Below are 27628 nucleotides of genomic sequence, written 5' to 3'. Positions count from 1 at the left end.
GCGAGAACACAGCAGTTACGGGAGGCCCCGCCGTCTCCCTCCCAGCCGCCTCCTTCCCTCGCTGCTTCAATAAAAGACACAAAACAGAGAGGAGGCAGGTTCAGAAAATAAAGTTTGTTGGGATCTTGAACATTTTGGCTAAAACTTAACAAAAAATATGAACACACATTCAGGTTGCGGTGATATGAGAAGCAACGTCATCTTATTTAGTTCCCGTGACATACACATACGCCTGCCGCCAGGGCCGCCGGGAAAGGCCTGTCAGGAGTGAGGGGTCTCCATGGGAGTAGCTATCTGACCATGTTGACACTGAGCAGCATGCAGCCTGCGGGCCGCTGTCCACGCGCTGGGACACGGGTGTGCGGGAAGCAGGCCATGCGGCACAGGCGGGCCCAGCTACTACAGGAGCTGCAGCGGGACACGAGCACGTGGGTGTGACACGGGGGGTGGGAGGGGCACAGTGGTGGCGGGTCTGAGGAGTGTGGCATGCATGGAAACTAAACAAAACGGCGTGATGGGAGCTCCGCGGCGGCGATCACAGTGTGGACAGCGGCGGGCGTGGCCGCCTCACACCGTTCTGTCCGTCCCCGAGTTCTTCCTGACGCCCGCGCCGCCGCGCACCTGGTCCACCGCCAGCGTCTCCACCTCGGGCTGCGCCTGCGGCGGGACGGCGTGGTGGATGCGGTGGGCCACGCCCACGTGGACCTTGTGCTTCTCGCCGGAGCTGCGGTCGGAAGCGATGGGGGGGATGACCAGGGGCCTCTCCTTGATGAGGTGGACCTCGGCCGACTCCCTGGCCAGCAGGAACGGGGTGGGGTCGGGCATGGCATCCACCGGTTCCCGCAAAAGGAGTTTCCGGCTCTCGGCCCCGAATCTGTAGACCTCGTCGAATTCGGGGTGCAGGGGGGCGGAGAGGCTCTTTTTCATGCGGCGGCGGGGCGTCTCGGGCAGCTTGTCCCTGGGGGGCGCGGGCCTGTAGCCGGCCAGCACGGGGCTCCCGCCGGGGCTGCCGTCCGAGGTCCCGCTGGAGCTGAGTAGCTTCCGCTTGGTGGCGTGCAGCTGCGAGGTCAGGTAGGCGATGGTGCCCGCGCGCTGCTCCAGCTCCCCCGACAGCAGGTTCAGCTTGTGGCTCTTGAGCTTGAGCTCCTCCAGGTACCGCTTCTCGCGCTCCCGCACCGTGGTCTCCAGCACCGCGACGGCCGCGTTCCTCTGCTCCAGCTCGCGCAGCAGCTCCTCGTGCTCCTGCTCCTTCGCCCTCAGCTGCGCCTCCAGGTCCTCGCAGCGTCTCTGCAGCTCACTGCTGCTGCGTCCGTCCCCTGCGGGCACAGGCACAGCCGGTGAGAGCCCGCCACGGTGACGGCTGAGGACCCCCACAGGGCCGGGGCCGGGGCCGAGGTCCTGCGAGCTATTGGCCTGTTTATTGTATAAAAGAAGCCTCCAAGGTTACCAGCCGCTGAGGCCGTACGGACAGTCTCAGAGCGTCGGCTCCTGAAAGGCGCACACGGGAGACGGAAACACAAACCCAGGCTCAGGGCCTGGCGAGTGCCGAGCCTCGTGGACGAGACCCGTGACTCCGACAAGGAGCGGGCACGCTCGACGGTAACCGCCTTACAAACAGGCTGCTTAGGAAGGGCTCTGGGCTCTGCTAAGTCCCCACCCCGTGCTGGGAGCAGGCCCCTCTCCTGCCCTGGCTGCCACCCAGCTGATGATCTCCAGGGGACCCCAAGGATTCTGGAGTCTAAGGAAGGACCTCCGCCACGTTTGGGGCTACCTAGTACTCAGTCCCCCGCCCTGGGCCCTGGGCTGTCCTGCTCCGCCGCCTCCTGGTTAGAAGGGACTGTATTCACTATAAAAATCAGGAAGTCCGGAGAGATGTGAAGAGGCCCCCCAAACATAAGCGTCATTCCTCCCGCCGCTGCCCTGGGAACAGCGGGGTCCCCGCCCAGCGCTCTGGCCACATGCAGGGCTTCCCCACGGGAGCTGGCGCCATCGCCCCTCCGGAGGCAGCTCTTACCTGTCTGTTCCGAGCTTTTGAGTGTCAGCTCGTACGTTAAATCTGAAAAGGAAGCCACGGGCATTGGTTCTGTGTGGACACAGCGCAATGCACTGCACTGCACAGGCCTGCTCAGCCCTGAAACCGAGCCACCAGCCGGGAGTCCCCCTTCACCCCCTCCCCCGGGCAGGTCGGGGTTAAGGGCAAGCGTGACAGTGGCGGAAGCTACCAGTGGCCACCGCCCTTCTCAGGGTCCAGAGGGAATCCCTTCTCCCCTAAAACACATCCCATCCCCCCACATTCTGCCAGCAGCTGGCTCTGCTACGTGACGCTTTGGTCATCGGTGCCCAAGTGCATTGCCAGTCCTGACCACTGCACTTGGACCCATGGGTTCGCGGTGCGCCCGGGACTGGCTGCCCCGCTCTCCTCTGGCACAAGACCGTAGTCTCCCGGTGACGGGTCACCCCATCAGAGAGGAGCCCCTCACTGGCCTGGCGAGCCGGCCCGCCCTCCCCTCCCCCGGGGCGGCACCTGTGCAGTGCTGCTGCAGCCGCCGGATCTCGGCGTGCAGGCCCCTGAGCGTGCCCGCGTGCTCCCGCTGCAGGAACAGCAGGTTCTTCTGCGCGCTGTGCAGCTGGTTCTCCAGGTTTGCGGCCGCCATGCTGACACGGGGTGACCTGCGGCGAACAGAGCGGGGTCTTGGGCAGCGGCTCCGACTCCAAATCCCAGCCTCTCCACGGGCCACCTGGCTCCCACAGATGTGACCAGAGGCCTCCCGAGAGCCCTGCTCAGGTGACACCCACGGCCTCCCCAGGGACACGGTGCCAGGGACACGGCGAGCACACGCAATGGTGTCCAGCCCGGGCCGAAGCGAGGACTTGGAGGGAAGCCCCTGATTTCAGAGCTCAGCCCCCAGTCCTTCCTGGGAACTTCCGAGGAACACCTCACAGGGCCCCGTGGTGACTGCAGGAGCCTGGTGTCTGTCCCCAAGCCCTGCCCCCCCACCCAGCCCGCCGTGGCTGCGACATCAGGGACCAGCCGCTGGCTCAGGCCGGGACTCGGCCTTGACTGTAACTGGAGAAAGGCTCTGGCAGAGCTGCCAGGCAACCCAGGATGCCCTGCCCGCCCTGGCTGTGCCGGGACGGAACGCGGACCAGCCTCTGAGGGCGATCCTGTGGGTGCAGAGCCGTGGGCTGCGTTCCCCAGCTGCTGCGTCAGAGCCCAGGCAGAGGAAGCCCTCCTCAGGGCTCCCAGCGGGCGGCACACAGCAGGCCAGGGCTGGCCTGTGGCTGTGGGGTGGCACCAGGGCCCACAGTGCCCAAGGGCTTTGTCTCCCAGGCTGCCTCATCTCCTCGCAGGCGCCCTGCGCACAGCACACAGGACACACGGGAATGGCACGTTCACCTGCAGACGGAGCTGGTGTGGCAGCCCTGGCACTCGTGGGGTTGGGTCCGGCGTTCCCAGAGACCCTCCCCGCCTCGGGCCTCCTCCCGGCCCGTGTGCTCCATCAACCCTCTGTCCTCTCCTCCTTGGCCCCTGCCACACCCTCCCCATGTGGCGTCTGCACACCTCGGTCCCTCTGTCTGAATGCTCTTGGCAAGCCGGCCCCCAGCCCCGGCCCCGGCCCCATGGAGTGCCCTTCTCCTGCCCGAGCCTCACTCAGCAGCTTCCTCGTGGGCTGCTCCCGAGAGCTACGCCCATCAGACAGAAGCCGCAGCGGCCCCCTCAGGGCAGGAGCTCACCAGCTTTGGGACGGCCGGAGCGACAGTTCCGAGAACCTCTGGGCCACGTTTCTAGACGGAAGGGAACGGAGTGGCTTTGCTGGGAAGGGCCTTCACCCCTGAAGACGGGAAATGTCTGTTCGATCCAACGCAGCTGCTCCTTTAGCTCCCAGAGCCGTGGGAGCAGGGCAGTACCGTCAGCATCAGAGGAAACCGCGCAGTGGCCGCGAATGAGCGCTAAGCAGCTATTTTAGATCCTGGTCATGAATAAGACATGACCATTCACATTAGGGGCTCCTGTGCATGAACGCTCCACATGGCAAGAGCCTGTGGGCCTTGGCGCCCCTGCAAGGTCCGGCCCAGCAGGACCCGCCGGCTCTCAGCATCCTGCACACAGACCCCGTGACTTCCCGTGGGAACCCCGTGCCTGCCGACGGCTGAAACACTGCCATCGGGAAAGGGAAGGCTGGCCAGGGGCAGGGCGGGGGGAGTGGGATGGGGTGTAAGAAGAGGCGATTCCTAGCAGGGAGACGGTTTCCAAGCAAACATGCTGGGCATGGAGGACGCCTTCGCACCAGCTATGCAACACCTCTACGTCAGGGTGGGTGAGAAACGGAGGCGCAAAGGTGATTTCTCAACACAGTGGGTGACGGAGCAGGAGGGAGGCCTTGGGGTGCTGGGCTGTGCTTGGGCTAAACCCTAAGTCATGCTCTGCAGCTCACAGGACGGCTTCGAGTGCTCAGGGCGGTCCCTATGGCGTCCGGTGGTAGTCAGTGCGTGGTAAGCGTTAGCCAGGTTACTCTTATGTGACGAGTGGTCACCAGTTCCATAGACACCCCCTCGGCAGACTCCAGGGCATTCCCCAAGCGCCTCTAAGTGGACATGAATTAGCAGTCTTTCCCGTCATCCTCAGGAGGGAAACCTCACAGCAAAGGGAAGGTCCTCTGCCGACCCTGCTCTCCTCGTCCACTGGGAGGAGCCGCGCAGGGCGGTGCCCGAAGGGACGGGGAAACCTGCTAAGATTCTTACCCTGAAACACACCACAGGACCTGAGGGAGCTCACCGCAGCCCCCGGCTAATGAGGCTTAACGCCAAGTCCAGGTGCCCGCTCTCAGGAGGGGCAGTTACGATCCTGAGTTCACAGCCTCGGGTTGAAGCAGCCGTGTAAAGGGTAGGGACCGACGGCTTCTCCGCACACCATCTGAGAAATTCACCTACATCACCGAGGGTCCTCGGTGGCCGTGGCACCGGGAAGAAGGGCGTTGCTTCAGGAGAGCTCACGTGTTCAGCAGTCCCCACAGGGCGTTTTGGTGGGAACCGAGCGCCACCCCGACGCGGGAGGGCACACCCCGAGGCGGGAGGGCACGTTTGTGTACATTTAAGTAGGTTTTTAAAATCTAGACGGGTCTACAACACAGCGTTAAAAGGTTGCCCTCGAGGTGAACTGCGGGTGATTTTTACTTTTTAAGAATTCTGTTTTGGTGTGACCTAGCGCTTCTGCAATGTGGGACCTGTATTACTTTATAGTCAGAAAAGAATCATTAAGCGACTTCCCTCAGAACAGATCAGCACTAACTCCCCACTAGCAAGCGGCCTCATGTTTGAATGACAGGTCCGGGGCAGCCTTGAGGGCTGGATCGTGACCAGTTCAGCCCAGGAGTGAACAGGAAGGCAGCTGTGACAGAAGCCACCAGTTAGCATCCCCACATACGCGGGGATGACCATGACGCAGTGGGGAACCCGCCCGCACGCACTGCACGTCCCTGATTGTCTGACGTTGCCCATCGTGAAAACAAGGCCCAGCACAGCCCTCTGGAGCCGACAGCCGTTTCCTCGGGAAACGCGAGACGCGGCCGGCCGGGAAGCGCAGCCCCTGGAGGCCTGCGTGGTGGGTCACTGACGCGCTGCGGTCCGTCAGCTCAGCCTCTCAGAGCTTCCTTGGCTTCTGCTTAAAAGCCACGGGAGTGTCTGCGTGCTGGGCAGGGGCTGAGCCTCCAGGTGACCGTGTCCAGGGAGGAGGAGGTCTGTTCCAGGTCGCCTAAGCGTCGCTCAGGGGCTGTGCGGGCCCAGGGGGGCAGAGGCAGGAGCCCCCTGGTCTGAGGCACATGGTACCTCTGGGAATGCCCTGGGCCTCCTGGAAAACCGGGTGACATAACAGACTGAGGCCCACACCCCATGGCAGACCCCCCACCCGAGGCAAGAGTGCCAGCACCCCATCTCCCCACCAGCAGAGTCAGCGCCGCACGTGCTGGTTCAGAAGGGCTCAGAGGCCCCTGCTGGACAAAGAGGCCAAGTGGCCGGTGGGTGCAGGGCTCTGCTCGGCCCTTCCCCTTCCCTGTCCCCCTCCTGCCCCAGTAGCCTCATTTCACGAGCTAGAGCTGGAGGCGTTTCAACTAGATAGCGATGCCACTTGTGAGCTTCTCACAGCTGGTGGTTCACGAAGTCGCTCTGGGCCGTCACCTCACAGCTCTGTGTGCGCACGGCGCCCTGGGGGCACTTCCCTCTGAAGGGGAGGCAGGTCCTGCCCGAGCAGGGCCTCCGTGGGCACCTGACGGGGATCGCTGCAGGCGCCCATGTCTCCTGGTTGATAGCTAAGACAGCGACCCACACGCCTGCCTCGTCACACTAACGACACACAGACGCGCCGTCAGTCTCAGCCCCGATGATCGCCATCTGCGCTGTATTCCTGAGGCCGAGGAAACACGGCCGGTGCTGTACAGACCTCTCTCTCTGTGGCTTGCCGCGCGGATGAGCCATTTCAACTGCTTTTCTCCAGGTCTCGGGTCTTGTAGTTGCGGTTTCCGGGGAGAAACGCATTCTCAGCAGAAGCGCTGTTTGCTGTGGGTCAGCCACCCTCCCCTGTCACTCAGGAAACCGAACACGGCGGGTTGTGTCACGCACCCACAGGACACGTCCACATGACCCTCCGTGGGGTCGGAGATGAGGGGCATCACAAAGGGTTCCTCCCTGTGATGGATCTGGAGGCGCTCTGCCCGGCCCCCGGCCCCGTGGGCAGCACCACAACTCAGCAAGGCAGGCGGCAGGAAGAAGTTGCCGCCTCCCACAGGCCGGCGACAAAGGGGCCCACCCTCGCTCCTTCAGGAGTTAAACGGGGGCAGGAGAGATCTCCGAAATGACTGCCCACCAGCAGCCCACCCAGACCCGACTCCACGGCCATTTAACTTGGTACCTGCATACCGAGGGGCACCTCATGCTGTTTCCATTGGGCATTTATTTCTACGGGACAGCAGCTTGCGGACCAACACTTTTTAAAGATGAGCCCATTCTGTGAAGAGGCGTTTACCTAGATGGTCACGTCCCAGAACTGTGCTCGGACGGCATCAGCATGTCCACCTACGGTTGGGGGCCCTCGGATCTGCCATCAGCGGCCGACAGTCCCGGCAGGGATGAGTCACCTGCTTCCGTGTCCTCTCCGTGACTTCCTGTGCCGTGAGGGGTGAGTCAGGCACGTTTTCCAGGTGACATTTCAGCCCGACTCCCCTGAGGTTCTCTCCACTCACTGGTTCTTTGTGATGTCAGGGAGGGAGAGAACTCCCAGAATCCCCCATTCTCGTTCTTCAGTGAATCGCACACGAAGTGCCAGGGCAGGAGAACAACTCCCCACAAAATCCGGGTAAGAAGGCCTGCTGTTCAGAACGAACGAGGCTGGCTGAGGTCCGGACGAAGATGGGAGGGACGCAAGGTGCGTAGGTGCTGTGTGTGGGGGGGTTTAAAAAATGTTTCTATTGATTTGAGAGAGAGGAAGATAGAAACATCCATCAGCTGCCTCCTGCACGCCCCCTACTGGGGATCGAGCTGGCAACCCGGGCACGTGCCCTGACCCTGACTGGGGATCGAGCCACTGACCTTGGTTCATGGTCGATGCTCAACCACTGAGCACACGGCTGGGCTGGGGGTGCTGTTTTAGAGGTTGCCGTGGCAACCAGACTTGGGCCGTTGTCTCAGGTGCATGAGCCGTTAGACATGAGCCCAGCACAAAGAACCGAAAACAACTCGACAAGGACAAATGCACCCCAGACGCTATCCGCCGGCTGTGGGAGGAGAGCAGGAGGAACGGGGCAGAGGGAACGGGAGCTGTACTTTCCATGCGGGGTTCTCCAAAGAGCACGATGCAGCCCGTCTTTTCCTTACGCCTCTGCCTGCGCGGTCGCCGCTCTGCATGGGCACTTCTGTCTCGTATGTGGTCTCAGCCTCCCGCCATGGGGTTACTGATAATCCTCCGTCCGCGACACCTCTTCCAGGGCCACTTTTATTGAGATGCTTCTAATACGCCCCCGATGAACCCGTTGCTGGGAGCGTAGGCATCTGGTCTCCACGTGAAGCCCAAGCTCTTCTGGTCGGTCTAACTGGTGAGGGCTCTTGGTCAGTGGGGAGCGGGGGACTTGTTTTTCCTTCCGGTTGTCATCATGGGCAGGAGGGCTGCGGGGTCTTCTTGCTGGCCATGGAGTGTGCAGAGGCTGATGTGTGCTCCCCATGATGCTGTTCGGCTGGTTCTGGGGGTCACGGCTTGGTTTTACCTTCAGCTGCCAGCACAGACGCAAACACCAGGCAGACGTCCTGCAAAGGGCCCAGGGCACTTCCTGTGGGCAGGCGGGCCTGGGCGCTGCTGTGCAGCCTGGGTCAGGTTTCAGGGATGAAACACACAGAAGCTAAAATGCAGAGCGAGCACAAGAGCCAGCCCTTAAACGGCGTCTTTCAAAAAATAACTTCAGCTGAGAAAAACAATCTATTCACCTCCGCGACCTGCTGACTCTCAAAAGGACTGACATCATCCTGTTCTTAAGAAGAGCTTTTAAAAGACTCCCATGTGCTTCCATAGCAAAGGGTAATTTTCCTTCTGATTAGACGTTTATTATAGAAAACAAAAGCCGCAGGAAGAAATACAAATCATGTGTAGTTAAAAAGCCTTTTTAAGCAAAACACTGCTTTGGAAGACTGTGACCGACAAGGCCCCATACAAATGCAAAGTGGGCTTAGGATCCTCTAGCCCCAGGCTGGCCTCTGCCCAGGGTGCAAGTGGGTGCCTGAGGGGCGCTGTGCCCATGACTGTGGAAGCCGGCAGGGTAGGAAATGAAAAAGAACCACAATGCCCTCCAATCCGGCCAGCCCGAGGGACTCCAGGCGCCCGGAGGCCTCTCCCAGTGCGTCGGGGTGATGCCTCCCGCAGCCATTCCTGCCCGGCGGGGAGGGCTGATCTGCAGCCTCCGCAGGGGAGAGCAGCCCTTCCTCCTGGGGCTGGAGGCGCTCATCAGAGGCGGCTTTTGCTTTTATGCCAAAGTGAAGTCTGTCTTCCCCTAAGGCCGCAATGTTCCCTCCTCTGTCCTCAGAAATCGCTCTAACTCCACGCAATCTCTTTGCTCACGCGGACCCTAAACACCTGGAGGCAGCTGGGACACATCCACTCCCCCACTCAAACCTTCCGGCCGGTTTAGGCCGGTTTAACGCAGAAGCTGGAGATGGGAGGACTGGTGTCTACCTGACTGCCTGGGCGCTCTGGCACCGAGGGGCTGGCTGCCCTTGGGAGCTACTCCAGTTGGCAGACGTTAATCGTTAATCGTATCTCAGCAAACGGCGTCCGCTAGGCATTGGGGACTTCTCGCGGCTGACCTTGTTCCAGAAAGGAGGAAAAGGCCCGTGTCTTTTCTGGCCAGAAACGTGAGGAACTGCTTTATAACGTAAAAACAACTACTTCTTCACACACGGACACTGTTGGCAGCATCAGTGCGTTGCAAACACACTCCAGCACCTAAGTTCTGATGGAGATGGAATGATTTTTAACCCACACAACAGGCGGAGGAGTTAAGGACCCACATGGATGACCTTCTGTCCTAAGTAAAAGAATTATTTTTTTCTTTAAAAAAAGCAATTAACAATAAAAAATACCTCATTTCTAAGAAACTTGTTGGTTAGATTGATGTATTTACATGTGCTACAGTAAAAATCTGATCACTGTTCTGCACTGTAGGTTTTAAATAGAACTAAACTAAATTTGCTGGGTGATTATAACATGGTGCACAGGACTAATAAACGCGACTATGTTAAGGCTTTTCAGTAGTGTGGATGTACATGCAAACACATATACACATATGTACCCATCACAAGACTTAAAACCTTCTATCAAAAAAATTTCACATAAGCCCTAGCTGGTTCGGCTCAATGGATAGAGCGTCAACCTGCGGACTGAAGGGTCCCGGGTTCCATTCCGACCAAGGGCACATGCCTGGGTTGCAGACTCGATCCCAGGTAGGGGACATGCAAGAGGCAGCCAATCAATGATTGTCTCTCATCATTGATGTTTTTCTCTCTCTCTCCCTCTCCCTTCCTCTCTGAAATAAAATAAAATATATTTTTAAAAAAAATTTCACATAGCCCTAACCCGTTTGGTTCAGTGGACAGAAGGGTCCCAGGTTCGATTCCGGTCAAGGGCATGTACCTTGGTTGCGGGCACATCCCCAGTGGGGGGTGTGCAGGAGGCAGCTGATCGATGTCTCTAACTCTCTAACCCTCTCCCTTCCTCTCTGTAAAAAAATCAATAAAATATATTAATAAAAAAATTTCACATAAGATGAACATTTAGCCAAGAGAGAGAGCGAAATTCAAACACATCTTCGGAGGTAAAAGCAAACAAACATCGCTTTAAATGTAAACATCTTTTCCCTTACAATTCAATGGCAACAATGCAGGCGAATTCCTGACTGTGCAAAAATAAAAATAAAAAAAATCATTTACTACAACAGTAGCAGTGCCCTTCAAGTGAAATTTGAACTTAAAAGTCTTAGAAACCCGCCCATTCCGGCTTCCCCACTGTCTCCCAGGTCGGTTTCTGGGATCCCCCCGCCCCCCATGAAGGGGGACCGCCTGGCAGCTTGTGATGTTGCTGTGACACCGGGAACAGGCCACCCGCTCACCACCAACGCCGGGAGCCAAACAGGCCCGGGAGGTGAGCAGCGCAAGGGCCGCCCCGGAGCTCGGCGGCCGGGCCTGCGCCCCGTTTCGGAGAAACTGAGCCCCCGCCGGCGTCGGGGCGGCAGGGAGAGCCCTTACGCCAAGGCCCCCGGGGCCCGCGCGGCCGCGCCGGGAAGGTCCCTAACGCCCCGGGGCGGGAGGACGCCTGGGAAATGCGATGTGGACTCAGACCCTCCCCCCCCCCCAGCTCCCCGACCAGCAGGCCGGGCCCGGGCGCCCCTGCAATGCGGATCCCCACCCGACGGCCCCCCCCCCCCCGCCTGGCCGCCCCGCCCCAGCCCAGCGCCGGCGGAGCGGACGGTGCGCAGCCTGGACGGGAGCCGAACCGGCTGCAAGGCCTGCGGGTGGGCGGCCGGCGCGGGGGGCGCGCAGCGCTCTTGCCCGCCGCCCCGCACTGTCCGCCCGCGCCGCTCCCGAGCGGTTCCCGCAGGGGGAGACACCCTCTCCCCCGAACCCTGCGGCTGGGACGGGGCCCCCTCCCGCTGCAGCAAAGACTGAAAAATCATCGCCATGAATCCCCGTCCCGACAGGTGCCCCGCCGCCCGCAGAGCCGCCCGCAGAGCCGCCAGGTGAGCGGGGCTGGACGCGGGCTCACCTCGGGCCCCGCCTCACCTGCGGGCGCGGCAGGCGCGGTCCTTCAGGCGGCTCCCCGCCTCGGCGCGGTCCTCGGGGCGGGCGGCGGGGGCCGGCGGCCCATGGGCGGGGCGGGGCGGCGGGCGGGGCTGGCACCGGGCTGCGGGCTCCGGCCCTGCCCCGCCGGGCCGCCCAGGGAGGTCAGTGGGCGCCGCCCGCCCAGCGCATCTCGCCGGCTCCCCCCGCCCGAGCGCCGCCGCGGGGCCCGCCGGGAGCGGTCGGGGCGGCGGGGGCGGCCGCGCTGACGGGGCGGGCGGCCGCGGCGCCGGCGGGTCTGTGTCTGCGGGGCGGGGCGGCGGCGGGCGGTCGATACTCACTGGGCAGGGCGGGGGCGACGCGCCCGTCCCGCAGCCGCGGCGGCGCGGAGGGACCGCACCGAGCGGAGGGGGCCCGGCCGGTGGGACGCAGGCGCACAGCTCAGGTGCGGCCGCACTGCGGTTGCCCCGGGTAACGCGGGCCGGGCCGGGCGGGGCGGGGGGAGGAGCGAGGCGGCGAGCGGGAGCGCGCGCGCCGGCCGGGGTTCGAGGGGAGGCTCGGGGGGGGGTCCCCAGGACCCGCCTGGGATTGGGGGGAGGGCGCGCGGGCCGGCGCGGGGCGGGGGCGGGCGCGGGGGGGCAGGGGCGCCGGCCGGCGTTGCGCATGCGTGCGGCGCGCGCTCCCTGGGGCCCGCCGGCCTGGTGCGTGCGCACGCGCGCTGGGCCCGGAGGCGTCGGGACGTGCGGCGCGCGGGGCGCGGAGGCGCACCTGTGAGGTGTCCCCAGAGGAGCGGGCGGTGGGTGCGCGGAGCCGGGCCCGGGCGCCCCTACCCCTCGCGCGGCGTGAGTTCCCGGGGCCGGGCTGCGGCCTCTCTGTCCGGGGCCCGGGCGGGGCGCCGGGCGGCCGTGGGGGCGGGGGGCGCGGGCGCGGGGGGGCCGGAGGCGGAGCGGGTGAAAGAAAGGCCCGCAGCCCGCACTCGGGATGGGCCCGCGCCGGGCCGGCCCCTGGGCCCCGGGCGGAAGGTCCGAGCCGCCCCGGCGGCCCCGGGGCGGGCCCCACGGAGGGCAGCGGGGTCTCGGGCCTCCGCGCCCGGCGTGGGCCGCGGCGCCGGGCTGCGCGGAGTGGGGTTCCCAGATAGCGGCCGGGGGCGCGGCGCCGGCTGGGCAGCGGCAGGGCGAGGCCCCGCGGGAGCCGGACTCCCGAGCCGCCTCCATTGTTGTGGCGGCCGAGGGAAGGGGGAGCAGAACCGCCCCGGGGCCCGAGGCGCGGCGCCTTGGAGCCCTTCCCGGCGGGTCCCGGGAGAGGCGGCCGGGGCCGGGGCCGGGGCCGGGGCGCGGGCGGCGGCGGGGCCTCGCTGCAGGGTGCGCTGTGGTTTTGCAGAGCCGGCGGCCCGGAGCCCGACGAGCGCCCTGCGCAGGTGACGAGGAGCCGGGCGCGGAGCGGCCGCCGCGGGACGCCTCCATTCCATTGTCTGACCGGGCCGGGCCGGGCCTCCCCAGGTAAAGCGGCGGCAGCGCGGCGAGGGGGGTGCCCCCTCTTTCGGGACTTGGGGTTCCGTCCCGTCCCTGCTTCTGATGAACTCAGTACGTCCACCTCCCAGATCCGGGCTCATCTGCCCGCATCTCTGCCAGGTCACCTCTCGTCCCCCCCAAAACTCGGCCCCTTTGGGGAGCCCTCCCTGCGGGGCTCAGCTGCTCGCTCCCTGGCCGAGCGCTTGCTTAGTGGTTGTCTTACCGCAACAAAGGAGCCAGAAATGAGAAAGAAAGAAAAAGAAACCCCAGCTATTGCTTTTTCTGTTGTCGCCGAAGGAACGTTTTGCGCGGTGGAGACCGTGTATTGTCTTCACAGGACCGACCTGGTTTTGTTTCCATGTTTTGTCTCCTCTAGACGGGGACCCCACTTCCTGTCTTAGATGCATAGCAGGAAAGTGACCTTGTTCCCCCGAACCCCGCCCCCCCCCCCCGCTCCCCCAGGTTAAACTGTTTTAAATTAATTGTAAACGAGTCAAGTCCTACGTTTTTCCTGGTAGAAATGCAGACATCACCAAGGTGGCTCAAGTCTTTGCCGACCAGCCCGTCTGCAGAGTGAACTGCCGTGTGTCCTTGTAGATCGGTTAGAGACTCGCACGGCCTTTGTTTTCGCATCGGCCAGGGCACCGCCGTCCGCTGCAGCCGGAGAACTGCCTCGCGTCCGCCCCCTGGTCCCTCCCCTAGTCCGGGTGGACCGCGGCTTATTCCGCCATTTCCTGGACTGGTGGCCGTTTAAGCTCCAACTTTATACCTGAAACAGCCTTTCTGGTGGTGGCTCGCGGGGAAGTGCAGTGTCGGTGAAGGTGCACGAAGGACACCAGTTACAGAGTCGAGGGGAAGCTCTCGGTTACCAGCCCCGCAGCCCCTCCCCCTGCTCTCAAGCCCCCTGACCTTGGGCGGGACTCGATCCTCCCAACCTCAGCTTTCTGTCCTGTCCCTGGTGGTAATACCTGCTCTGTTTACGCCACGGGGTTCAATGACAAGAAGTATGTGAAAGTGCTTTGTAGAGTGTAGCGTGCTATATAAATGTTGGTTTTATTAGCTTTTACGACCCAAAGGAATTTTTTATTTGCAATATAATTTATATTTTCTCTTTTGACCAGATGTGTGTATTACAGAATACCAGAGATCGCCAAGTTTGCCTTTTAATTCGTGATTTTGTTATTAATTTTTATCAAGTGCTGTTAATACTTAGACTTCTTAAAGGATATTTTCCGAAGTACATGTTTTCTAGTGCTTTACATGCCATAAAAAATAAGGCAGATAAGTTCGTTGACTACAAGTGAAGTATCAGCACACTGAACACAGCATCAAACAAAACTCTCATAATCGTGTAACAAACCTATTTCCGAGTGAGAAACGCGTGCACGCTGTCCTGCGGCGGCCGCAGCGGTTGTTTGCGCTTTCACGTCCATCGGGTAAAATGGACTCTTCCTGAGTTTGTAGGCAGCATCAGAAAGAGTTCAGCAATGTAAATACTGACTGAACGATGGGACGGATGTCGTTTTAAGATGTAAGAGATGCAGTTAAGGGCCTTGTAAGTATTTTTCTTTCATTCAGATATACTCGAGGGCTTGTAGTGTGGCCAGAAAAATCAGCGAGCCCTGGTCCTGGTGGGAGCTTATGATCTGCAGTGGAGGGGATGGAAATGAAAGGCAGGCCCTCGGCTGCTCTGATCCCCAACTGGCATCTGCCCTAGGAGGGGACAAGAGGACCGAGTTTTAGGATGGATCCTAAAGATCCCCGGAAAGATCCATCCTTCCTCCCCCCGCCTCTCCCCCTCTTCACAGAAGTAAGATTTCAGCTGAGATCTGAGGGCGAGCAGGCGTCCGTGTAGAGTGATGTCCGTGTAGAGTGACGTGGGGCATGTGGGAAGGCCTGGAGGGGAAGCGCTTTGCCCGCTCCAGGACCTGAAGGGTGACTGGTGGTTACGCAGGCGAGGGGAGAGTGTGGCCAGGCGGGGCCTCGGGGTCACTCGGGGTCGGGCAGGGTCTGTAGGCTGGGTTCAGGGTGTTTTATCTGAGGGAAACTGGAAGCCTTCGCCAGGGCCGGGTTTAAGCGGAGGAATGACATAATCGGCTTTGCATTTTCAGACAGCATTCCAGCTGCTACACGCAGAATGTGGGGGTGGGGAGTGGAAGTGGGGGAGGCCAGGGAGGCCCTTTCGGAGGTCTGTCTGGACGAGAGGGGTCTTTACTCTGGAGTTCACATTGAATTCAGCTACCAACTAAACTAAGGTCAAAATAGATACTTTATTCTTTTTTCAAAAGCCCTCATTTTATCAAGTGGAATGAAAAGGCACATTTTAATGCAAAAAACACATAAATGTTAATTGTCCACATTATACTGAACAAGAAAATAATCAAATTTAAAATTGGGAAATTATTGAACACGGGTTTTCTAAGTTTTGTCAAAACAGTGATACATGAAATAAGAGTGCGGGGAGGGTCAGCAGTGAAAAAGGGAACTGTGTTGTAGTGCTGTTGGCTCCAACAATGAGAGTTTCTGAAAAACAGACCAAAACACGTGAGGGTGGGATTGAGTACAGAATGCACGCGTGAGAGGCATAGCTTCCTGAGCACCAAACAACCGGCAGGAACTACAACGGAAGAGAAAGCAGGCTCAGCTTCCACTGCGGCAGAAAGCACACACGGGGTCCAGTCTGACGGGGACATGCATGATCACCGTGCGGGGAGCTCAAACTGCAGAGCAGCCCGGATCCCAGCGTGTGTGTCTAAGCATAGAACTGGACAGAGGGATTATGAGGAACGAAGGAGCTTTAAAAAGCAAGGTAGTTGCGTGTGTATTGGCGTGGCCTGGGTGGATGTGTAGGATATATTACTAAGCCAAAAAAGCAAATTTAATTTTTTGTAAGATCCCCCAAAAAGAAAGAAATCTGTGTGTTTGTGTTCTGAATAAATATAGAAAAAGTTTGAGAACCAAAATATTTGAGAAGGATACGTTGTAACTACTGAGGGAAAGTCATAGGGGAGACAGATTGAAAAAAAAAATGTTTTTGTTGGTTTCAGAGAGGAAGAGGGAGAGAGAGAGAGAGAGAGAGATGGATGGATGGAAACATCAATGATGAGAGAGAATCATTGATTGGCTGCCTCCTGCATGCCCCACACTGGGGATCGAGCCTGAAACCCACGCGTGTGCCCTTGACCAGAATCGAACCCAGGACCCTTCAGTCCACAGGCCGACACTCAACCACTGAGCCAAACCAGCTAGGGCAGTAGAATTATTTTTAAGGGTGAGTTTGTAGGATGATTAAGTTCTGATTCATCAGCTCGGTAATGTAGGGCCATTAAAATGTTTATGTAGAAAATGTATTAAACTTTTAATGACAGAGTTAAGTGGAATAAAACCAGGACACGAAATTACATACACGATAAGATTAAAACTCTTAAAAATCCTAACAACTGTCCACAAAAACCTATGGAGAATAGTCTAGAAGAAATTAGGTGAGAATCTTAAAAATTGTATACATTGGGAAATAGCATGTTGGGTGATTTTAAAAATTTACTTTTTGGGGTATTTTCTAAGACTCTGTATTACATTTATGGTGGAACATTTAGTTTTGGGGAGCACATGTATCTGGGACGCCCGTTAGCTGCATGGTGAATAGGGATGTGCACTTTGAAGATGAGATCTGCCCTGTCACAGTCAGGCAGGCTCTAAACTGCTCCCTAAAATCGGCTTAGCTAAGTGGTTTGTTCTTAGTGGAGCATTTGGAATAAGCTGGAATGAATCTGTTACTTCCAGTATTTGGAGGAGAATTGCTTCCTAACAATATGCAGAATAAGAGTGGTTCCCTCTTCTAATTTTGTACGCGTGGAATAAATGCAGAAGCTTGAACCCGGGCCTGGGATTTCCCGGTTTGACTCTTGTTTACTCACTGCGTTTCTAACATGGAGAGGCAGTCAGGCTTTCGGGATGAGGAGGGGCGGCCAGCCAGACCAGGGGCAGAGCATCGAGAGCACAGTCATGATGCAGGGTCCGCAAGGGGCGTGCAAGGTCGGGGCGGCTGAGCAGGTTCTAGAGCAGAGCAGTGATGGCGAACCTATGACACGCGTGTCAGAGGTGACACCCGAACTCATTTTTGGGGTTGATTTTTCTTTGTTAAATGGCATTTAAATATATAAAATAAATATCAAAAATATAAGTCTTTGTTTTACTATGGTTGCAAATATCAAAACATTTCTATATGTGACACGGCACCAGAGTTAAGTTAGGGTTTTTCAAAATGCTGACACGCCGAGCTCAAAAGGTTTGCCATCACTGCTCTAGAGGGATGACCAGGTGCTCCTGGGGGTCCGCAGGGGATCCTGGGAGTGGGGACAGAAGGGAGATGTTCAAGAATGTGTAAGGGCCCCGGGAGCACATCCCATAATCCACCCCTGAGGGGAAGGGTGGAAGTCAGGGAAGCCGTCCCCGAGAAAGTGCCGTCGGGTGCGACTGGAAGGTGAACGGGACAGAAGTGGGAAGGCCTGGAGGTAGAAGGAGCTGGGGGCGGAGGGGAGGCTGTGGCTGTACTAGAGCTGATGGGCAGTGGTGAGAAAAGAGCCAGGATCGGTGAGGAGGAGCTAAGGTTGCCCGGAGCGCCAGCGCCGCATGAATAAGGAAATGACACTGACGCTCAGTGCCGGGGAGCAGTTGTGAGCAGGGCAGGACAACCGTTTTGCATTTGAGAAAGATGCCGTCAGAGTGGGCAGGTGAGGGGGAGGCAAGATGGGAGGCTTTTGTAGGATCCGGGGAAGAGGGCTCGAGCGGGCCTGGTGAGGGGGTCAGAACCAGTCCCGCTGGGGGCAGGGGCCCTCCTCTCGCTGGGGAGGTAGTAGGCTTCGGGGAGGTGGCGGGCGGACAGGCTGCGTAGAAAGGGCGCGTGGGCGTGCAGGTTCTTCCCAGAGAGGATTGGCGGGGATGGTGTTGTGCAGATCTGGGCTTTGCTGTGCGCACAAACCCATTCCTAAAATCAGCGTGGCTGTGCTTTTCTTGGGATGTAATTATCCTCCTAAATCGTTTAAGGTTGGAGAATGTTGTCCAGCTTAGACCGGGCCGTCAGCATCTTTCACATGGAGAACCCCGACTCTGGGCAACGCCGCAATTGTCTCGGGTTCCTCAGGCTAAACTCTGCCTCTGCACAGGTGGTTTCTCTGAAGAGCTGGGCGTCCTATTGTAAGGTCCTGTTATCAGACCGATTGGTGTGGTCTCTCCTGATGCTGTCGAACTGGTCCCTCCCGTAGGAGGCCGGCCAGGCCAGGGGGAGCCCACCTGGGCATTAGAAGTTGTCTCAGTGCATTCACACTGCGTAACAAACCGCCGCCGCCTGGGTGGCTCAGACAACAAGCATTCCTTTCTCACAGCTCCGGAGCTGCAAGTCCAAGATCAGGGTGCCGTAGTCAGTGTCTGGCAAGGGCCCACTCCTGGTCCGTAGACCTCGATCCTCTCGCGGAAGGGGTGAGGGAGCTCTCTGGGGTCCTCCCAAAGGCTCCATCTCCTGATACCATCACATGGGGATCAGGTTTCGTCCTATGAATTGGGGGGAGGGGGACACAAACATTCTGGCTGGGGCAGGAGGATGGCCACTGCCAGCTCACTCAGTCCCCCCCTCCCAGCGGGGCCTCAGGAGGGGAGTCTGAGTGGCCCCGCTTTGGTCCACGGTCACTGCTGTCCGGTTCATGGTGTGGGCCTTGGGGAGCAGGTTCGCCTGGCGGAGTGCCTGAGCCCGCAGGCTGGCCGTGCGTGCCGACGAGGGGACTGGTGCGAGTGGCGTCCTGGCACCCGAGAAGGGACTTCCGGAACAGACAGGACCCAGAGTTTGAAATGGTTCAGAGGTGTGACCAAGGGCGCGGGAGGGGCACTAGGCTTGGCCAGTTGAAGTCATTTAGCCAGTTTGAGAGTATTGGTCCAGTTCATCCCCAGGAGGCCTCACCGGCTGGGAGACCAGCGGCTTTGGCGGATTCCCATTTGCTCCTGGAAGAGAGGTTTAAAGAATGAACCTAGCCTGGCGTATCAGCAGCTCGCAGAGTCCATTCATTGCTTCCCAGCAGGCGGGTTTCCGCACCTCCATTCCCACTGGAATGCCCCGTTTGTCACCTGAGACATTCAGTAAAGCCATCCTGGAGCTCATTTATCTTTCATGCCCCTGCAAGTTCAGATTCATCAAATAATCATTGCTTATTTCCACGTCTTGCTCTGCGTGCCTCCCACGGCCTTGAGCCAGAGCAAACCTGTCCTGAAGGTGATGCAGCTGCCCCGAGGGGAGCGGGGAGACAGTCAGGGAGTCGCCGGGGCTCCTGTCTTCTGCACACGAAGCCCTGGTACGTCCCTTACTCAAACTTATTGTTAGATGCACAGTTCAAGCGTGCAGGGTTGAGCCTCACAGGATTTAAGAACATTTCACGGATTCCGAGTACTTGGTGTCAGCTGGCAAACAAGCCAGGCTTCTCAGCTCGCCCGTCTTCAGTAACTTCGGGCCTGGGGGTGGCCCCAGCTCACAGCTAGAACCAGGGGAGCTGCAGAATGCAGGCTTCGAGGCTTCATGACATGAAATTCAAGTTCCTAAGGACTTCTGACAGGTGCTGGGTGCCCTCTGCAGACGTGCAGCCGTGAGAACAGGGTCCTGCTGAAGGTCTCTAACTGCCGGGGCAGGAACCCGCCGAGATGGCAGAGCTGGTGGGGGTGTCATTTGGGAGCAGAGGGAGCCCACATGCACCTCTGGAGCCCTCCACGCAGAGAGTGAGGGCGTGTGTAGCAAGAGCTGTCCCGGAGGCAGTGGGATCAGACGGAGCCAGCTGTGGGGGGGAGGTGGGCAGTGGGCACATTGTTTTGCAAGATGACTATACTGTTAACACTACTAAACTGTACGCTTAAAAATGGTGAAGATTCTAAACTTTTTGGTTTTTTAATATTTTAAAAAATGCATTAAAAAAATAGCCAGAGAGAGTCCCAGATCCCAGACTTCTTGACCTGCCACCTGCTGTGACACTCCCGCGCCCAGTGTCCTGAGGACAGCCTTGCTGAAAGCCACGTGGCATTTCTGTGGCATCCCCAGGCCCAGCCCCGTCCCCTCCGCTAGTGAGCCGGGCCTCGTGGGGCCTCGGGCTTTCCTTTCGCTGCTGCCGAGGGTGGCGCGAGGCCTCCCGTGCTGTCCCGTTCTTTCTGCGCCCGAACGCGGACTGTGTCCCTCTGGGTCTCTTCCCAGCAGTGGGAGGAGGAAGCAGCTTAATAACTGAGCGTCCTCCTCTGAGATGGGAGTCACTGGAGCTCACACCTGCCACCCCCCGGCTCCTGCCGCCCAGAGCAGGGCCCCGCTGCCCCTCGAGGGAGACAGACCACAGTCCGGCAGAGGGAACGGACAGGAGGGGCCGGTCCTGCAGCCAGAGGATGCGGGGCCTCTGCTGTCCCCAGCACACTCACTCCCGGGCGCCCTGCGTGTGTCTTAGAGGGTCCTTTCCCTCAGTCCCCGTCCGTGTCCCCTGCAGAGGCAGCTGAGCACTGAGGCACTGACCCCGCCCCATGCCTGTCCGCATTACTGACGTAGGTCTTGCTCCCCATCCCCAGAGGAGTCACCGCTGAAGGTCGCCCGGCTGGGAAGTGTCAGGTCCAGAACTGAACTTGGGACCTGAAGTCCAGAGTCTCGCCCGCCAAGTTAGCTCACTTCCTAACGCAGGTGCAGGTGCAGGTGCAGGTGCAGGTGCAGGTGCGCACTCACCAGCCGGGGAGATAAGCCTGGGCTGTGTGTGGGCTCAGGAGGGCCCGACTTGCGGGGCGGGGCGGGGGGGGTCGATAAAGGCAGATGCGTTTTAAATCAGCCCTGGGGGCAGGGAGCGTCCAGGGAAACTGGCACTGAGCCCGCGGAGGAGGGACCCCGATTACAGGGAGGGGGGTCCTGGGTCTGGGAGCCTCTGCAGAGAAGGGACGGATTTGTTACACGAAGTAAGGGAACGAGGAAGCCGTGTGTACTCAGGCCTCAGGCCGCTGCCCTGGGCACTCCCATAGGCGCTTCCCATTCACCTTCTCTGGTCCTCACAGCCGGGCCTGCAGTGTTGTCAGCTGTGTGTTCTGATTGGGTCAAGATGAGCCGCGAGCGCATCCACGGGATAGAGCCAGGCTGCCCTGCGCCATCCGGGGGTCGAGTCTGTGGAGGACTTGGCGGGAGGAAAGCACATCTGTGCTCTGGTCTGCCTGCCGTTCCCTCAGGCGCACGTCTCCCTTCACCGTGTGGGGCGGTGGTGCCCGGCCCTCTGACTGGGGAGCCCACCCCCCACAGCGGCTCCCTGAGACCACCCAGGGCGGTTCGGCGCACTCGGCACAGCTGGGCAACATGTCTGCATGGACATCTTTGATGAGCGTCTGTGTCCCTGCTGGGCCAAGTTCCATGAGGAAGGGCACCCGTTATATTTCTGCTCTGGCCAGGCGCGGGGCCTGGCACCGTTAGACACTCGAGAAACATCTGTGCTTGGATGACTGGAGGACAGAGATGAAGGCGTGGAGACACTGCTGATGGGGCGCTCACTCAGCCAGGAAGCAGGGAGAGGCGAGGCCAGCGAGAGGCCGGCACACAGTGACCCGGGCCGTGTGGGGCGAGGCTGCGCCCTGAGGAGGCGGTGCTGGGCCGAGACCTGGGTGTGAGAGACTGACTCTCGGAGGATCGGAGGATCGTGCAAAGCGTGGGCCCCGGAGGTGGGGAGGAGAGACAGGCTGGGCAGGTCTGAGGATGAGAAAGGCTGGAGGAGGCGAGATTGGGTGGAGCCAGTGGCCAGCACCTGCCCAACCTGAAGGCTGTAGCGGGGGAGGGGCAGGGGTGAAGCAGAGAGACGTGATGGAGAGGCTGTGGGCAGACTGCAACTGGCAGGTGGGCGCAGTGGGGGTGGAGAGACGGGGATGGGGGCCGACCTGGGTGGGTCAGTGCAGTGTAGGGAGATGGGGGGGTGAGGAGGAGCAGTTTGAGGGGTTGGGTTTGGAAAGGCTATTTGGGGTGTCTGTAGCCGGGCTGCAGATGAAGCTGGAAGCCGAGCTCACTATGTGGCTGAGTTACTGGCGAGATTGTAGACTCGGAGAAGAGGGGTCCCCAGTTGGAGCCCTGGAGCGGCCCTGCATGTTGAGGTCGGGCAGGGCAGGAGTCTGCAGTGAAGGCGACGTGGTGGGCAAGGTGGGGGAAGGCTGGTGGGAGTGCCAGGCAGGCCAGGGGGACAGTGTGTCACAGTCCCAAATCCCGGAACTGCCTCGTCGGCACCGGGTACCTTGCGCACGCCTGGTCCTCCCGAGCTGTGGCTGTGGGCCTTAGGCTGTCCCTGTCAGCGGGGCGGTCCAGGTCGGCGGCCTCCGTGGTGCTGTCACAGCTGCAGGCTCACCCGGGACTCCTCCAGGGCTCAGCCTCTGCTCAGCCGCTGGCTGGTGCGTGACGTCTCGTGCCGAGGCCTCGGGCTGCTGCCGCCTTCAGGACCTTTCTCCCGCCGAGTCAGGCGGTTGGTCTTGATTCCGTCACGGCCTGAACTGAGTGCGACCCACACCAGTTGGCTCTCTGGACCTCCGTGTCCATGCTGAGCGGTCATCCTCTGACGGTGCCCTCTCCTCCCAGCGCCCTGGCGCCTGGGTGCCGGCAGGTGCGGCCTCAGGTGTCAGCTGGGGCATCAGTCCTGCCCTGTGTTTGCCGAGATCTCGGGTTCATCTCTAGCAGCGTGATTACCACACCAAAGGATCGGTGTGTGCATACTTTTTTCTAGACATTAACTATATTTTTGCTGAAACTTTGCTTATATAGTTGAATTTTATTATCTTAACACATTCACCTAGAAAAAATCGCTTTATTTTGCCATTAAAAATACTTTTTAAAAATGTATTTTTATTGATTTCGGAGAGGAAGGGAGAGGGAGAGAGAGAGAGCATCACTGATGAGAGAGAATCATGGACCGGCTGCCTCCTGCACGCTCCACACTAGGGATCGAGCCTGCAACCCAGGGCCTGTGCCCTTGACCAGAATCAAACCCGGGACCCTTCAGTCCATAGGCTGACGCCCTATCCACTGAGCCAAACCAGCCCGGGCTATTTGCCACTTTAATGTGAAAGAAATCTCCTTAAACACCCCCGTCCCTCTGTGGAGCGTATTGCTGAAAGTGCTCTGTAAGATGGGTCCGTTTCTGTGGACTGACTGCACTGTCACCGAGTATAGAACACACGAGATGAAACGGTGGCTGAGGCGTGATCCCAAACCTCAGGAGACTGCAGGTGGAACGTGTGTTAGTTACTTCCTTCTGTCTGCTCCTCATTCTGTTGGCTGTATGTTTGTCCCATGTTGGTGCCAAAAGACTGGAAGAGGCGCTGGGAATCGTGGCCGCAGGGTCTGGGGGGCAGAGGGCGTAGGGGAGCCTCGGGGATGCGCTCACCAGGTAGGGGTCCTCCCGTCACTGACTAGACGGCTGCGCACGAGGTGCGGGCACTCGCATCGTGGCTCAGGGGACAGGTCAGACCCGGAGCTTTGGGGTCCCACGGTGCTGCTGCTGGGAGGGGCGCTCGGGAGGGCTTCCCTGGGGTCTCACTGGGCCTCTGTGGGGGCAGCTGACAGCGATGCAGGGGGAAGGAGGCCAGGCACAGGAGGAGCACGTGCAGGACTGAAACGAAGCGGGGCGGGGAAGCTGGGCAGGACTTGGCGTCTTAGGGTCAGATTTTCAGTTCATCAGGAAACCTCAGGGCAGAAGCAAGGAGCGCATCTGACACCACACATCACGTGTCCGCTCTCCCTGGGGACCGCAGGGCGGCTCTGACGTGGCGTGTTGGCTGCGGAAACAGCAGGATTGTCCCCTGAAGTCCCAGGTGTGGGGTGCTCCTTCTGGTCCTGTATGCGGACGGCTGTTCCTCGCCTCACGGGGCCTTCTGCGGGCTCCTTTCCCAGTAGCACCCGCTGCGCTCAGGTCCCACAGGGCGTGGTGGTGCTGGCTGTGACGTGCTGTGCACAGGAGCGTGACATCTGCACCTTCTCTCTGCAGACCTGCACCCCACGGACAGCTCTCGGGAAGGGGTCCCTCCGCGGGGGCAGGGCAGGTCTGCGCTGCTCTCATGGTGACATCGCTTCATTACGGAACCGGCAGCAGTGCCCTGGACAGCCAGGCCCTTTCACCGTGTCTGTTTGTTTCTGTCGCAGGAGACTGGAGTGGCGCCTGGGCAGGGAGTCCTCAGCGGGAGGAGCCGCACACCTGGGCCCCAGGAGCTGGCTTCCGGGGAAGGCTCCGGCGGATGTGCAGGAGGCGGGATGTCACACTGACCCTTCCCGGGGAGCCTGCACGCAGCCTCTCAGCCTCTGCGGCGAGGGACACTGTGCACCGCCGTCTCTGCGTGAGAAGTGCGAGGCCGTCCACACGAGGGAGCTTCCAGGGGCTTCAAACGCCCGCCAAGGCCTGCAGCCGGAGCCCGTGGAATGTTGACACTCGGGACCCAAAAGGGAGCTCGGCGTTCATGAGCCCAGGATTCGCGCGGGCGTGCGTGTCGCTGCATCGTCCGTAGAGACCGAGGGGAACACTATGCAGGAAGAAGCCTTACTCAGGAAGGCAGGCAGGGCAGAGCTTAGGCCCACCTTGAACCCCCCGAGCAGAGCGAGCCTGAGATAAGCCGCCAGCATGGCCAAGTGCGAGGCTCAGCGACCTCGCGCCCTCTAACTAGTAGCCACAAGGAACTGTCTCCGCTCCGCCACGATACCAAATAGGAAACATGATCTACAAGTGCCCCATGTGTAGGGAGTTTTTCTCTGAGAGAGCAGACCTGTTCATGCATCAGAAGGTCCACACTGCCGAGAAGCCCCATAAGTGTGACAAGTGCGACAAGGGCTTCTTTCACATATCAGAGCTCCACATTCACTGGCGAGACCACACAGGAGAGAAGGTCTATAAATGCGATGATTGCGGTAAGGATTTCAGCACCACAACGAAACTTAACAGACATAAGAAAATCCACACAGTAGAAAAGCCCTATAAATGTTATGAGTGTGGCAAAGCCTTCAATTGGAGCTCACACCTTCAGATTCACATGAGAGTTCATACAGGCGAGAAACCCTATGTCTGCAGCGAGTGCGGGAGGGGCTTTAGTAATAGCTCAAACCTGTGCATGCATCAGAGAGTCCACACCGGAGAGAAACCCTTCAAATGCGAAGAGTGTGGGAAGGCCTTTCGGCACACTTCCAGCCTCTGCATGCATCAAAGGGTGCACACGGGGGAGAAGCCCTATAAATGTTACGAGTGTGGGAAGGCCTTCAGCCAGAGCTCTAGCCTCTGCATCCACCAGAGAGTGCACACTGGGGAGAAGCCCTACAGGTGCTGTGGGTGTGGGAAGGCCTTCAGCCAGAGCTCCAGCCTCTGCATCCACCAGAGAGTGCACACTGGGGAGAAGCCTTTTAAATGCGATGAGTGTGGGAAGGCCTTCAGCCAGAGCACCAGCCTCTGCATCCACCAGAGAGTGCACACAAAGGAGAGAAACCATCTCAAAATATCAGTTATATAGAGCGTTTTGCTAAGAGTTAAAAATCTTAAAACCCGTAAGTGCCACTAGGAAGGAAACCCTATGAATACCTGCATTGACCCAAGAAATTGCTCCTGGAAGCCCGGCAGAACGTTCTTTTGAGGAGGTGTAGGTGAGGTGGTTTGTTTTTAATTCCCACCAAGTGTGTTCCACAACTTGATGTCCCTCCGGGCGTCTGCCCAGGATGGGTTGTGAGGTCCCAGCCGTCTCCCATTCACAGAATGCGGGTGTGTGTTTCCTGGGCTTCCGGCCCGATGCCTCTCTAGTTGAGTGCTACACAGGAAACCATGATCATCACCCAGCCTCCCGCGTCACCTCCCACGGACGCTTCACCCACCAGCGAGTGTCCAGGTACCCCTGTCAGGAGCTCAGGACCCCCTTCTCTGGATCAGCGTGTCAGTTAGTGCTTTGAAAGGGACCGCTCCCCGAGGCAGTGCTCTAGAATTTCTCCATAGATCCCATTGTCTGTCGCCCCACTTCCCTGCGTGTCCTCAAAGTCCTTTCCCAGAAACACCACCCTTCCTAGATGGCATCCGATCTCACTAGGTTTCAGGCGTCTCGGGCGCCACTCATGCGACCCATCAGGAGTCATTGGCAGGCGCACGCTCCCTTAAACATTTTTTTTTTAATTTTGTGGATTCTGCTAATCACTGTGTTCCTTCCTGTTAGACTTTCTAGCGGCTCCATCACCTATTTCTAACTTGAACTTTTTTTTTGGAAGTAGCTGAATGCAAATAGGGAGGGGTAGGCAGAGCTGGAACTTTTCTGTGCCCAGATTGCCCTCAGGGGCTCCTTTGTGACTGGATCCTTCTGGGCCAGAGCAGCCCGTGGGGGTGGGAGGTGGGAGGAGCCACTGTTATAGTCTCATCCCTGTGATTCTGGGCAGTGGCAGCCGGGAGCCCTCGGTGACCCCTTGGTTGAGGATTACCTATCGGTTCCTTTTTAGGCCTGAATGTCTATGCTAGTTACCTTTTCTTTCTTCATTCATTCGAATATTTATTGAACACCTCCTATGTGCCAGGCACTGTGCTGGGTGCAGGGAATGCCACTGAATCAGACAGACAAGGGCCCCTACTCATGGAGTTTACTTCTGGTGGAGGAGACAGGCGATGAGTAAACAAACATAACGTAGTTGAGATAGTGATTAAGTGCTATGAAGAAAATAAACTGGGTGATGATTTAAGTCGAGGGTGGGAGGGCGGGGGTGGGGCATCCTTAGGTAGCAGTCGGGCAAGGCCTTTCTGGGGGTGGCGTTGGGCGGAGAGCAGAGGATCTCTGGCTGGTGGAGCCCCCAAACCGTAGCGGGTGGACCTGCGGTGTTTGTGGAAAGGCGGGTGCTGAGGAGTGAGCAGTGAGGGGCAGGTGCTGAGGTTCTAGGCCTTTTTTGTTTTGTTTTGTTTTTTTGTCTACATTGATATTAAACACTCATGTGGAGGAACTCAAGGAATGTCTAGACGACCAAAAGTCCCCAGTGACAACAAAAGCGGCCAGCGGCCAGCCTTGTCTGCCCGTCCTGTCGGCACTGGCCCCACATGCAGCCCTTTGCTCAGGAAGTCGTGGGGAGTTATGGTCTCGAAGTTCGGACACGGGTGGCGTGTCCCCACGTGGTGTCTCCATGGCACAGGTGGGAAACGAACCACCAGAGCAGTCAGAAGTGCTGGCGGAGCTTGGGTTTCTCACGTGTGAGCTTTCTGTTGGGCTGGAAGGGGGCGACTTAGGGGAGCACACGGTGGGCGGGCCGGGGAGCCAGGGGCCCTGGGGCAAACTGGTCACCGTCTGGATTTGACTCCAGATGTCGTCGCAAGTCTTGGGGGCCACACCCCACACGCTCCCCCTTCACCCAGAACGGCCGGCGCAGCCCCCACAGTCCCTTCCAGGCCGGTCCCGACCGCAGTGTACTGTAGCGTCTCTCTCATGTCCAGTAGCGCGAGGCTTAGGGGAGTAGCCTTCTAGTCCGTAGAGTTAGTGTTAGGACAGTTGGTTTGATTTCTAGCTTGATCACTGTTAGGGGGGTGAGCTTGGGCAGATCACTTGGCCTTCGAGTCTAGGTTCCTCCCCCGCGAGGACGCTGGGCTCGGGACTCCGTTCCCAGCTCGCCTAGAGTTCTATATTTCTACATAGTTGAATTATTTTATCATGCTGTTGCTGGGAAACGACTAACACTTTTGAAGCTACTAATCTTATGTCGAGCTTTAAAGTCCATAATTGTCTTCAGAAAATATTATTTGACCTACAGTATGTCCAGATCAGTTTAATAAAATTACTTTATAACAGGG

The 27628-nt window shown here is 59.0% G+C and overlaps 2 protein-coding genes across 9 annotated transcripts; one reads left to right on the top strand and one right to left on the bottom strand.

The window, feature by feature from the left end:
- Window positions 1–95: 95 nt before the first annotated feature.
- Window positions 96–11782, bottom strand: CCDC92 (coiled-coil domain containing 92). 3 transcript variants are annotated; one of them, XM_036307345.1, is made up of 4 exons: window positions 11652–11782; window positions 2525–2670; window positions 2015–2056; window positions 96–1316 (listed from the first exon to the last, which is right to left on the bottom strand). In XM_036307345.1, the coding sequence occupies exons 2-4, from the start codon at window positions 2652–2654 to the stop codon at window positions 568–570; spliced, it is 921 nt and encodes a 306-aa protein (XP_036163238.1). In that variant the 5' UTR covers window positions 2655–2670; window positions 11652–11782; the 3' UTR covers window positions 96–567. The 3 variants fall into 3 exon arrangements, with proteins under 3 accessions (XP_036163238.1, XP_036163237.1, XP_036163239.1); XM_036307344.1 differs by lacking the exon at window positions 11652–11782 and adding an exon at window positions 11314–11390; XM_036307346.1 differs by lacking the exon at window positions 11652–11782 and adding an exon at window positions 11297–11386.
- ZNF664 (zinc finger protein 664) lies at window positions 11456–27628 on the top strand. 6 transcript variants are annotated; one of them, XM_036307351.1, is made up of 3 exons: window positions 11456–11474; window positions 12691–12809; window positions 23986–27628. In XM_036307351.1, exon 3 carries the CDS (start codon window positions 24549–24551, stop codon window positions 25332–25334), a length of 786 nt encoding a protein of 261 aa, XP_036163244.1. In that variant the 5' UTR covers window positions 11456–11474; window positions 12691–12809; window positions 23986–24548; the 3' UTR covers window positions 25335–27628. The 6 variants fall into 6 exon arrangements, with proteins under 6 accessions (XP_036163244.1, XP_036163243.1, XP_036163241.1 ...); XM_036307350.1 differs by lacking the exon at window positions 11456–11474 and adding an exon at window positions 11505–11606; XM_036307348.1 differs by lacking the exon at window positions 11456–11474 and adding an exon at window positions 11613–11755.

Source organism: Myotis myotis, unplaced genomic scaffold, assembly GCF_014108235.1.
Source record: "Myotis myotis isolate mMyoMyo1 unplaced genomic scaffold, mMyoMyo1.p scaffold_m19_p_47, whole genome shotgun sequence".
Classification (NCBI taxonomy): domain Eukaryota; kingdom Metazoa; phylum Chordata; class Mammalia; order Chiroptera; family Vespertilionidae; genus Myotis; species Myotis myotis.
Note: the sequence above shows the minus strand (reverse complement) of the source record. Positions and strands in the feature narration are given on the sequence as shown.

Bases quoted from the DNA above. Each gene is read 5' to 3' on its own strand.
- CCDC92 (XM_036307345.1), bottom strand. From the start codon at position 2,654: ATGGCGGCCGCAAACCTGGAGAACCAGCTGCACAGCGCGCAGAAGAAC. The intron at 2,057-2,524 runs GTGCCGCCCCGG...CTTCCTTTTCAG, and splicing joins GCTGCAGCAGCACTGCACAG to ATTTAACGTACGAGCTGACA. The intron at 1,317-2,014 runs GTAAGAGCTGCC...CTGTGCCCGCAG, and splicing joins CAAAAGCTCGGAACAGACAG to GGGACGGACGCAGCAGCAGT.
- ZNF664 (XM_036307351.1), top strand. From the start codon at position 24,549: ATGATCTACAAGTGCCCCATGTGTAGGGAGTTTTTCTCTGAGAGAGCA.